The sequence below is a fragment of the Microtus pennsylvanicus genome, chromosome 4 (genome assembly GCF_037038515.1).
Source record: "Microtus pennsylvanicus isolate mMicPen1 chromosome 4, mMicPen1.hap1, whole genome shotgun sequence".
Lineage (NCBI taxonomy): Eukaryota > Metazoa > Chordata > Mammalia > Rodentia > Cricetidae > Microtus > Microtus pennsylvanicus.
The window spans coordinates 109099472-109112592 of record NC_134582.1 but is presented as its reverse complement, the minus strand read 5'-3'; the positions used below and the strand labels follow the sequence as shown (position 1 = coordinate 109112592).

Below are 13121 nucleotides of genomic sequence, written 5' to 3'. Positions count from 1 at the left end.
CACATGAGCAGTAAAGGACACGGAACAAGAAGATTTGAGGAGAGCTATTTCTGGGGGGAGGCTCCTGTTGAGTTTCCTTATCTACTCAGTGTGCTCTAAGTATTAAAGAAGTGTTGAAAAGATATCTAAATCATGTCCTTACATCTTACAACTCAAGTCTCTCTTTTCTCCCCCCCTCAAATGTGTGTGCATACTAAATAAAGGGTCAAAAACTTATGAGATCATATCTTCCAGCTGTTTCTCACTGGCAACTGTGATGACTTCATTGGTTAGCTTTTATGCAAGCTTTTAATGCACATGTTTATGAACTCAAGGTAATTTATCTAAGGGAAATTAATAGAGAAATCATACAAATGACTCTAAATTAGCTTTTTATGTTTTGCAATAGGTACAAAATATGTTTAATTTCATTTCTGATTTTATGTATTCTTTAAGTTAATGATGAAAATTGGGCCACAGATATTAGAGACAGTTGCAAAAACAAGTTATTTATTTATTTATTTTTTTGGTCTCTCTCTGTTCCACGTTCATCCTGGCATCTCCGTAAATACGGAACTATGATTTCAAATATTACTCACTCCTGATTCTTGGCTGTCTTAGATCTTCTGCATTAGTATTAGTGTTTGCCAAAAAATAATCAAACAGTTAGAGAAACTAAGTTATGAAAATTGGGTTCATATTTTCAATATCTTATGTGAACTTTACACATGAGCATGGCATGTACACCACTCCTGCCCCTCTCCTCACTCCTTGTGTGTCCTGGACCTTCCTCACAAATTCATATCTCTTCCCTAATCATTGTTGTTTTCTGTAGAAGCATATGAGAATATATACCCAACACTGAGTCATTTTAACATTGCTCATGTGTATGTTGTATACAGGGATGACCACTGGAATTCAACAACATATCTGGGAGCATTTCCCTGAAGGACATTTATTCTCCCTCTGCAACAGTCATGACCACATGTAGGGTATAATTGTCACTATTTTTTATTTAGCTTTGCCTTATGTGCATGAATGTTTTGCTTGTGTGAATGTCTGGGTATCACTTGTATGCCTGATGTCTGCAGTGTCCAGAAGAGGGTGCCAGATCTCAGAGATTTGTGAACTGCAATTTAGGTGCTGACAATTGAACCTGGCTCCTCTGAAAGAGTCACAGTACTGATTAAGCCCTCATTAAGTCTCAATTCTTTGATAATTTCATTTAAATCTCAAAAGGGATAAGCACGTTTTATTAACATTGCTTTTATGATTGAGTTAACTTTCATGAACTCTTATAAATCATAGCCAATTCTAATTTTGATGTATGACTTTAACCATTTTCAAGTGAGAAATGTCAGTAAAGGGCAAAAATAATAAGGTTAATGATGGGAGTTCATGTAGGCCTTTCCTCATGGATGGGCTGTATAATCTGAAATCACACTGAGAAGTTCTGTCTTCTGAGGTTCAGGTTTCATGTACCCGTTATTAGTGTAGGGTTCACACAAAAGCCCTTTTCGAGATGCCAGGTCACAACTTCTTAATTAGAGAGGTGGTTTAATGTAAACTATTTTCAATGGGTGCAATATATACATATATATGTATACAGTACTATGGAGGACGCTTTATTTGTCTTTTCTTTACAACTGAAACTGAGAATTTGAAATGAACACACCTGCAATGAGCTTCTTGAACATGCCACAGGCCATTTTGACTTTGTGCTCCACCGTGTTCTGAGCCCTCTGTCTAAATGAAACTTTAGGGCTGGCTGCCTTCCAATTTCATACAAATACTCTTATCCATAATTTTGCTTACAATGACCAAGTCCTCAAGGATGGCATCGAGCATTGTAATCAAGGAGCTGCTTCAGGATGCTTTTGTTTTGATGTTTTCGTGGCTTTCTTGACTTGGTTTATGTCGCGGCCAGCCTTGACCCGCAAGGATGACGTGCGACATACCGGAGCTCTTCTCACTGCAGTTTATTCCAGGACCTTTTACAATTCTCTCTCTTGCCCTCTTTCCTTCCTCTCTCTCTCTCTCCTTCTCTCTTTCCCTCTCTCTCTGGGCAAACCTCTACCAGCCCTTAAGTAAGCTTGGGCTGCCAATCCCGGATTGCCAGGTGGGCACTGCCCAGAGGCCCACGCATAAGCAAGCAGCTGATGATCATTGTGTGATCATAGCATAAGTCAGGTCTTAGCCATAGGAGTTGATTATACATCTCCATCAGGTGTGGCTCTATGCTGCTCACTACAGGTTTAAGCAGAAACCTCCTCTGAGTGATAAAGACTCCATGCTTCCCAATTCACACACTAGCTGACCTTGAACTTTCTCAAGTGATTTCTGCTGAAGGACTGGTACAAAAATTATGATAACTTTCCAACCACCACCAACTTCAGTTTCCTCAGTGAAGATGAGATTGAGTTCCTACAGCTGCACCTTGAGATCTGAGTCCATCTCTACCCTGAGCAGAGCCTGAGGGAGCCCCAACTCACACTTACTTATGCAGCTTCCTGAACTTCACAATCCTTATGCTTCAGCTGAACACGCCCTTGTTCTTATGTAGTATCTGCTTAGAAAGAGGTTTTTTTTTTTGTAGCAAAAGTTACCTGAAAAGATAAATCAGTTATTATATTGGTCATATTTACTAAGATAATTCAATAATTACTGTTTTTAAATAGATATTAAGCTCCCGTCACCTTAAGGTAATTTTCAGACCTGCATAACCTTATTAATAACATCTTTTGGATCTTATTTTCTAAGGTCAGTGAGGGATAAGTGATTCATATCTCCAGACCTGGGTGTCATGCATAAGGTAGTCTATAAAAACATTTCCCAAATGATCTAGGACTAGCGGGTGCCCTATGGAGTCATTAAGTCTGCATATTTTTGTTCATAGCCATGTCAACTTAATACCTAAACTATGGCTTCTTTTTTTCTGAAAAGAAATAACTGAGATAAAACCAAGCTAATAAAGTCATTCTTTATTGATTCTTACAGCCTGGGGTATAGGTATTTACTATGCTTAATTCCACATATATTTTAAATTTTTCAATGTTACTTTTCAAATGATTTTTATTATATTTTAGTGGATACCTGGTTCTGAAGTCAAAGACCTAGAAGTCTGCCAAAGGGCGTGGCAGCTCCTACCGTCCTCTCACTTCATAGAAAGCCCACCTGTCACTACCAGAGTATATAATGATATTTAATTAGTGGCATTTTTTCTTAGATATTTTTCTTAGGTATTTCCTGGACAGTGGCAGCTGTCCAAGGTCCTGAAAACGCTTGTGAATGGAATTGTTTTGAAGCCTTGTTTGTCTGGGTACCAGTCACTCCACACAATGCTGCACTCCCTGACAGATATGCAAATGATTAATTAGCTTTTGTTACTCTGGGCCAACATGGTGAAAATCAACTTGAAACACATTGGTTTAAGCATGAAAGGTGTCTTCCTTATACTAACGAAGATATTTGAAATAACCACTGCTGACCTGCTTACTGCGGTGTTTCTCTCTTAGTTTGATTTTTAACTTCAGTCTGACCCTTAGGGGGTGTATTGATGAAATCTGCACACAGGAGAAAGAATCAGGATGCCACAGGACTCATCAAGACTTATTGAGTGAGGCATAGATTCTCAGACCTGTGCATAGGTCTTTTAATCCATATGTACCTTATGTGTTTGCTAATTTTTGAAACCCCTGTGATGAAAACTTTGCATGTTGTCGATGATATTTTCTGTCTTGTGAGAAGCAGGTTACTTGAGAGGGTGCCTTCTTCTTCCCCATGGGAATAAGGAATGAAAGAACTTAATTTGGAAGAAAAAGTGGTAAAACTCCTTTAGGCTGTGTGTGGGAAAGTGCAACCTGGTAGGCCAGCTGGGCTTGAGAAATATTAGGCAGCTCCTGCCAAACTGAAAATGATTCAATTGAAAAACAAAACTTCACATTGGAGCTATGTGGAATACTACCATGTTTGGCAGGACAGGGGACTTTGTAGGTGGCAGATCCTTCCTGGGTCTTGTCCAAAGAAGAACATTGCTAAGAAATTCAGATGCCTTCACTGTAATAGATTCCTTTTCTCTACTGTTTATATGAGGTCTGAAAGACTGTGATCGAGGTGAAAAAATAATCTTAATACAATTTGTTAGAGAATTACATAAAAAATAGTCAAGAAAAGTAAAGTCATATAGTACCAAAGATGTGGGGATTTAAATGTAGTTTCTATACACAGAATAAATTCAAAATTCATGGTTGAGTTATTAAAGTAACAGTTCTCAGGAATTTTGAATAGCTTCAGATTCAATGAAATCTGAGCAGTGGGGTGAGAGTTTTTTTCAACTTAAATCAAAGAGAGCATGTGTTTGAGGTTTGGGATCTGAGAGGATGCAGAGGGAGCATGGGAGAAAGTGAAGGGATCATTAGAAATGAATGGAGAAAGCAAAGACATGAAAAACACAGTACATTGGAAGCAAACCAAAGGAAAGAATTTTCCAGAAGAGCAGCATGCCACCGCTGCAAGGGTGTCCTTGTGTTACAGGGAAACCAATATGCAGGAAAGGAGAATGGTGAAGGACAGCCACTGGCTGGACTATTATAGAACGGGACTGAATCACAGGAGAGGGATATGGCTCTATGCTTTTCCACGTAAAAGCTGCCAAAAGCCAAGTCTTAGAAACATTAAACAATTCTGCTAGACCACACACCCTCAGAGATCCTGGCATATGTTATAGATAAATACAAAATGAGGGTGGATATATCTAGATGAAGAATCTAACAATTATAGTTATCTACTATTCACCCACAGTAATGAGGTAGAGAAATTTTAGCATGTACAAGAACCTACCCTATGAGATGCTGTAGGTGAAGAATCTTTCTACAAAGCCTTTTTCATTTTGGGATCTGGCAGAATTTTAGATGGAGCTCCATGTGGTTGTTACCGAAAGATTTACATGACCTTATAGGGAAAATTAAAGCTGTTAATAACTAAGAAAGAAGAAAGTCATTTAAATTAGCTCTGGGATTCTGCTTAAATTGAACTCATCTATTTAAGCTAGTATTGTACAGCCTGAACTTTTCCTCACTGTTACATTAAAAAATAATCTCTTCTGAGAATCTCACTTCATTAAAAAAAAACATTATTGTTTCCTGTTGGCAAGATCAATGCAGTGTATGGAGAGGAGCATGAATAATTTAAATTTCTTTCTTGTTTTGAAAGAAAAGGCAGTGGCTTAATTGTGGTCCTCATCTGACATACTCTGTTCCATGAGTGTTTGGAAGATGAATGCTCTTTCCTGCTACTCATTTGCTATTTCCAGATACTCTGAACAATCCTGGTGACTCATAGCCACCATTTTCACAGGGGGTTCTGCATGCTGTTTGCATGAGAGGCTGAGAGTAAAGCATCTTTCATGGTTAGAAGGCTTCCTTCATCTCTGTGGCCCTGGAGAACCACAAACAGTAGAGACAGCATCTGAGATCCAGAGACGTCTGTGAAGTTCTGGCCTAATGACTGTGTGTGTCATTCTTCTCTATGAGTCCTGGAGAAGCCGCTGATGCAGCCCATATTTTCCACTCACCTGGTTTGAGAAGCATGACACTGAGGAACTGAAATTCTCCTAACTGTATCTTTTAGAACTTTCAGCTTCACATTGCTTTGGATTCAAATCAGTTCAAGAAAATCGAATGTCTCAGTTCAGACTTGATTCCCTCTAACCTCCTAACCTCTGATGTGAAACCTGGCTTCTCTCAACCCTGTCCCATCTCTTTCCATTGTTCAAGCTTCCGTTATCTTTTAACTATTTGCTTTGTCCTTAACATTTCCAGTTTGTTTTCTTTTCTGAATGTTTCTGCAAATTCCAGTAATGCTCAGTAGCTCCATTGGATCTTTTGTTGCTGTATTTCTGCCTTCGCTGCAGGTCAGCATTCTCAGTGCTCACTGACTCGTTTAATTGGGCAGTTTGGTGTACATTCCAGCGAGGTCATGCCATCTCCACGGCTCTCTGCCGAAATGGTTCTCACTTTTGGAAATGTAAAAATGAGCTGTATTGTGAGTTTCTGTCACCCTGGGACCCAGGTCAAACAAACAGCCCCAGCTGGAACACTGTGGGACACAAGGTGAAAGAAAGACGTGTCAAGGCTGTAGGATGAGTTCCAGCTTAGCAGTGCATGGCGCTTCTACTCACATTCCGTGGCCCAAGAGAAGTCCCATCACCAATTCTGATGTTATTAAAGCTGAAATTACTACTTTTATTAAAAGAATTATGATATATCAGAAATAATAAAATCTCTCAAGTCTATATTTTGAATCTTTCAGTACTTTCTCCTCTTTTGAGAGGAATGTAGACTAAATTTTCTGAAGCCATGAATTATATCAAACCTGTATATATCATCTTTTCTCATTTATACACATTTGTAGTCTATATGCCTATAGATGAGGCTCAGAAGAAAATGAACAATGACTTATTATATCTCCTAAGATCATGTAACTTCAGCAAGCTATTTTTCTTCTTTCTTGTCTTTAGAACCTCCATTTTCTTCGGCATATCTAATTCACCACAGTGAGTGCTCCCACACTTTGGAATTATTATAAGATAAAGTTTATTGGAACACAAGGGTGGTGATAAAATGGTGTGAAGCGTACACAGCATGGGTACCTTCATTTATATTTTTGTGAGGGAGAGATCCGGCCACAAATTAAAATGTGGGATTGTTTACGGAATTTTCCATTATGTGCTTTTGGACCAGGGTTGGCCATGGGTTATGGATTCTTTAAAAGTGAAGTTGTAATGGTCTCCTGTATGTAGATTTAGATTTTAGGGAGGAAAGTCCCTTTCTCAAGGTTTTGTCTTGGCATTCCTTCTGTTTCTCTGTCCTGTGGCTTCTTTGGGAGCTCATTACTCTCCACCTCATCTCCCATGTTTATCCTTATAGCTTCTCTGTGGAATGCTACTGCACTGTCTTGTTTTAGAATTTCACCCATTTTCCTCCCAGGTTTCTGCAGTTTGCCTTCACACTCTGGTTCTATTAGACTCATCCAGTCAAGGAACCCTAAGGATGTTTATTTGAACCATGTCAATACACTGAAACAGAGGTCCCTTATGTAGAACCTGACTAATTCCTTCTTCCATTCTGAATGGAACCACTCTGATTAAAATTCATTCACTCCAAGAAATGAGTAACTTTTTTCTCTGATATTGATAGTATGCAGAGTTGCAAAAACTAGCCCGAGATTAACTCAAATACACACTTTCCCTGCACCTTACATAGATCAGCAAGAAACAACGTCACTCTTTACGTATTCCGTTGTTAGGCAGTAGGGTGCACCTTGAATCAAACATGGTCTTCAGGGAAATCTTTTTTTTTTCAGAGTGTGTTTGAATTAATTGCTGTCTATATTTAAAGATGATGGACATTTCATATCTCCAAGTACTTTGAATGCGTATTTAGTGCTAAATGCCATTTATGTGTGATATACATATTTTGCTTAGATATGTTAGGTTTGTATTAGATGATAATTTATAATCATATGCCTAATCATTTGATTGATTTGTTGAGAGAATATGACTGCCGTAATTATTCCCATAAAACTTAAAGTGGAAAGGTTCTTTTTGCAAGTTTGTGACATGATCCTGACAAAAATGTGTATAGTGTGTACGTTCTCAGAAATTTTTGGTTGCTCAGTCACATGCCTCAGCATTCACCTTTTCACAGGATACTGGACTGACTTAACAACAGCCAGCTACCATTCTGAACAGAGGTGATAAAAATGGTTTTGCTATTTCCAGGTGTGAAAATTAAAAAAAGCGGATGTATATAGGAGTCTTTCTACTGGTCGTTCTTAAGAATGAAGGGTCTGTCTGCTATACCCCACTTTCTACTTAGCAAAATCTTCTTTGTCTTTTTTTTTCTCTGAATAACACCTGTATAAATACTGAGACTAATGGGCATATTATCTTGTTCAGTCTGTGCTTACAAACATACTTTTTTTTTCAGTAACAAGGTTCTAGCAATGATAACCAAATCTTAACACTTATTCATATTTGCATGAAAAATAGAGACAAGACGTTTAGCATCTCTGCACTTGTGTGTTTTTCAGGCAGAGGGTACCAGACTTCAGCGAGAACTCCGAGGATATTTAGCAGCAATCAAAGGTAATGTGTATGTGTGTTGTTTACCGCCTGTTTCCAAGCACAAGTTGTTCTTGGAATTTGTAAGAGACAGGAGTGAGTGTTAATGAGTTGAGAGCTTCACTTGGCTTCCTGGCAAGTAAAATATTAGAACACAGGTGTTTCATTCCACCCCCTTCCAGTTTCCATTGAAATGATAATCAGAATAGTCAAGGACAAATCTACTTCTGCCCTTCTGCCACAAACTAAAAATAAATGCCACCCACATGCCAGGGGTTTCTAGGAAGGCTTGTTAGACAGAGTGAACGGAAGACTTTACTAAAGCAAATCTGCAGCTGGCATCCCTTCTGAGAGAGCTAGGTCCCAAGCTACAATACTCACAGACTCAAGTAAGAGCTCTCTTACTATGAGGAACAAAAAGTTGCAGGAGAAGCAGGTGGTGGCTGGGTACCCGGGAACACAAGTCTGTGACTTGCAAAAAGAAAAAGGAAAACAAAGCCCAACTGTTTATAAAGTTGTGCCAGTGTGCAGTCTAGGGAACAGAGTGGTGTCTGACCTTTGCTGTGCAATCCAGGGGGCTAGTAGAAGGGGTAAGAGGAGTGAATGGGGGCTGCCAGGCTATTCTCCACTCATCACCAGGTGTCCCTCTCTGGGTCCAAGCCAAGAGCACCAACAGGCTTGATGCTCCATAGAGCAGACCTCACGATGAGTGGAGAGACGATGAAGCATCTTACATAGAGTTATGGGAAAGCTCTCCAAACACTGAGAAAAACATGGAATGCCCAATTCACACTTCATTACTTCCCAATTTAGATGAAGATTTAACATGCACATACAAAAAGTTTCAGTATGAGACTAAAACACAAAGTATTTAGTCTCCATTTTTGGGTGAATGGGGTCTTTTCAAGATACCCCAAAAGACATAAACTAAGAACCAGAGATTTTCCCATGTAAACCTGTGTTTAAAATTACCAGAAATGATGACATTTTATTCAGTGCAGTTGAACTAAGATAAAAAGAACTAAGTAAGTAAACTAAATGGTGAATGGTTTATTGTTAGAAATGAACAAAATGTTTGGAGAGAAATTTAGCTAGAGAAGGATTAAACGGGGGAGGTGAGGCAGGAACATCAAAAGATCATAAGGAAGATCAAACCTACCCTAATGAACACTGAGCAACTTAGTGAAACTGTCTCAAAATAAAAATGTAAAAGGGGTTAAGGACAGATGACATAGTTTGGTGGTGGAATACTTACTTGCTTAGTTAAGGTGAAACCTTAGGTTCAGGCTCCAGCACTGCAAAACTAAAACAAACAAACAAATCAAAAACCAAAACAAAAGAGAAAAGAACTTCTGATGGACATGACATGAAAAATCTTCATCTTCAGGACTCACCAAAGAATGATTAAGAAAATGACACAGGAGATGCCATCCCTGCAATTCTGGTTATTCAAGGACACAAGAAAATTTTTTTCTGTTAAGATTGCTTTCTTGGAAAGCAATTTGGCAGAGGCTTTTAAATGAGTGTTCCTTCAGTTTTTACACGTACCTTTTGACACAGTCCATCACTTCTAAGAAGGTATTCTTGTAGTTCATAGTGAGTGTGTAAAACTGATTATAAAGATCTTTATAAATGATAAAGTACTGAGAATGTTATTAATAAAAAACTAGCCATAATGATAATGATCAATAAAATTTATTTTTAAGTAGAAAGATATATAAGCTTTTTACTTGCCAGGAATGCACTTTCAATCTTCATGACATCACTGTGTGGCAGATACCTCTATTGTCTGTATCTTAAAAATACTTTCTTCATCTTTTAATTATGTGTTTGCCTACATATCTATATGGGAGTATATGCATGAGTGTGGGTGCTTGAGGTCCACCCAACCTCAATGGTGAGGGCCATTATTTACATTCAATTGTCAGGGAGATGGGGAACACATAGGCTTATATGTCAAATTGTATCTGTGTGGATTTCACGCATTCTTCTGCAATACAGACTATCAACTCAGACCTCTTTAATTTTGTCCTTTTGTACTTCTTGGCGAACCCCGGACTGATTACTATCTGTCCAGATATCCTGTGGCTTTTATCAATTTACACGTGGTTCCAATCCTTGCTTCACAGCATTAAGTTTTCTCTGCTTCCCTTTTTAACTCCTGACTGATAATAGCTTAGACACCAACTTGGCCATGCAGGGTCTTCCAGCAACTGCTTGCCTAATGTTCTGGTGTCATTCATGGGTCGCCTTCATGTGAACCCAGCCTTTGCACTTTATCCTCTGTGCTTTGCTGGTTCCGGGAATGTCAGGGGGACATAAAGGGGTGTTGACTGCAAAGCCCTGGAGCTGCTTCATACCCCTGCTGTCATACTCACTTCCTATTGTTACTATTATTAATAAGTGAGTGTTTGCAGCCCCCTGATGTGTAAAGAAAGCTTAGACCTCATTAAGTCAAAGCTTTCTGAAAGGTTTTATTCAAAACTATATTCATAGTTTTGAGAGATATTGAGAAAATACATTTTTGCTTGTCTTTTGAAAACCTAAGCTCCACTGAATCATAGCCACTTTCAATAGTTTTACTGTTTACATCAAGTAACCACTTTCAACTTATACATACTGAAGTCCTATTTATACTGTTTCTACTTGCTTTGAATGTACTTTGTTTTTTTTTAATAGAGTGATTCAGGATTAATTTTGTTCTTAGAATTTTGCAGCATTGTTTATTATCTCGGTGTTCTAGATATTTGTTGTTAGATTCCCTTTATTAAGTGACTGGGGCATGTTGTTGTTGTAGTTCGTGTAGTAATATGAGCAGCGGCAGGGCTGTGTCCCCAAAACCCCAGCCACCTGCCCGGCTAGCTTTACCCGAAATAATTACACAGACACTGTATTCATTTAATCACTGCTTTGGCCCATTTCTATCTAGCCTCTTCTAGGCTAACTCTCCCACCTGGACTAGCCCATTTCTTATCATCTGTATAGCACCGGTCTTACCGGGAAGATTCTAGCCTAAGTCCATCCTGGGTCGGAGCTTCATAGCGTGCGTCTTCCCTGGAGCAGGTAGCATGGCGTCTCTCCTACGTCTGCTCCGGAGAGGAGAGCTGCGGAGTCTGACCTCACTTCCTCTTCCTCCCGGCATTCTGTTCTGTTTACTCCTCCCACCTATCTCCTAACCAATGAGAGCCAAGCAGCTTCTTTTATTTTAACCAATGACCTTCCCCCATCATTTCCCCTTTTTCGGTTTAAACAAAAAAAGGCTTTAACTTTAACATAGCAAAATTACATATAACAAAACAGTTATCAAGTAAAAGTTACATCAGAAACATTTATACATATAGCAAAATTGACCGTAAATCTCTATCAATAAAGCAAAATCTATACTAATGCAAATTATTCATGTCTATATCATATCCCCCTTTAAATGTAAAAGAACATTTATAAACTATATTTGGGAACATGGGCGCAGTTTTTTCTCTCCAAACTGCTTCCTGCTGAATGGGGGCGTCGTTAATTAGGTCTTTCATGGTATAACCTGTGTGCCAGGGTCATCTCAGTTGGCAGTTGAGCGAAGCAATTTTCTGAAGATGTTCACAGGAACCCTTCAGGAGGACGTGGTCCATCATACCAAATCGGAATTGAAGAAATGAACAGGGTCTCATCCTCTGTGAAAACAAAAGAAGACTCTCTCCAAAGCATCATATCCTTAGACCCAAATTCTGAAATCATAATACCCTTATATCCATTCTGGTTTAGCTTGGCAGCCCATGTAATGAAATGTCTCTCTGTACTTAGCTCCTTCACAGTCAAAAAATTTAAAGAAAACACAATAATACATAGAATCCAGACTCTCTGTGAATTTTCCATTTTTACGCGGCTTATTTTTATTTATATCTATAACTATCTGTACTCTGTCTCTTTAAAGACTTTACTTTTACTTTTTTCTTTTTACACCATTAACTTTATTCTCTATATTCTTTTTCTTCTCTCTCCCAAGCCTACGTACATTCATCCAACAGTGTGACTCATTTAGTGGTCTGTATCTGTCCTATTGTGAATCTGTAACATTTTTTTACTATCCAGGAGCACTTTTGATTTGCGCCTTTAAATCACCAGGCGCTTAAGAATCTAAGCTGTGACATTCCTAAGTTAACTTTTTGAGCGTATATCTGTAGACCAGGCTGTCTTTGAACTCTCAGAGATCCGCCTGTCTCTGCCTCCCAGGCATTGGAATTAAAGGTGTTTGCTACTACACCTTGAACTCACAGAGATCTGTTTGTCTCTGCCTTCTAGGCACTGGGATTAAAGGCGTGTGCTACCACACCTTGAAGTCACAGAGGTTTACTTTAAGAATTTTAACTTTTAGTCTGCATATATTTTTAACACAGTTTAAACCATTTAGAAATTTTCTTTGTCTTTGAATCTCTCTTTACTGTATATCTCTCTGTTTTTTGACCACAAAAGCCTTTAATTTACCAAGCAATATCAGTAGGACTAAAGGCATGGCTTTGCCAGCTAGATCCAGTCCATTCCTTGGCTTTCCAGCCTCATGGCTGAGGTACTGGCTGTAAGGTCCCTGACAGCCAGCAAGCTACAACAGACAACACTCAAGTCCTCTCTCGGTAGCCGGCCCTCCTGCCTCAAACAGTCAGAGTTTGCCCTGGCAGGATGGCCCAGAAAGCCGGCATTTTTAAACAGCGCAGCTTTTTTTCCTGCTACGGCTGAAAACCGAAAAGCATGCGTTCAGCTTTTCGTCAACACCATTTAAGTGTTTCGTGGCAGGACCTCTTAATGAGCTGCAGGATTTGCAGCTGAAGCTGAGTCAGGAAGCCTCTCTTAGATGAGGCGCTTGCTTGCCTCTAGCAAGCAGAGTAGACCCGAGAAATTGCCACAAGAAACATGCTTTACTCTATTCTTTTCCAAGCTTTCTCAGGATTTCTGTGGACTCAGTTAGCCACACGTCTGGGCGTCATTTGTAGTAATATGAGCAGCGGCAGGGCTGTGTCCCCAAAACCCCAGC

General features: G+C 39.2%; 1 protein-coding gene across 4 annotated transcripts in view; it reads left to right on the top strand.

Annotated features, from left to right (window-relative positions):
* Amph (amphiphysin) overlaps positions 1-13121 on the top strand; it is a 179284-nt gene that overhangs the window by 97774 nt on the left and 68389 nt on the right. For all 4 annotated transcript variants that reach the window (XM_075970142.1, XM_075970141.1, XM_075970143.1 and 1 more), the window contains exon 3: positions 8071-8125. In XM_075970142.1, the coding sequence (XP_075826257.1) occupies positions 8071-8125 (55 nt within the window). The remainder of the gene's footprint in view (positions 1-8070; positions 8126-13121) is intronic.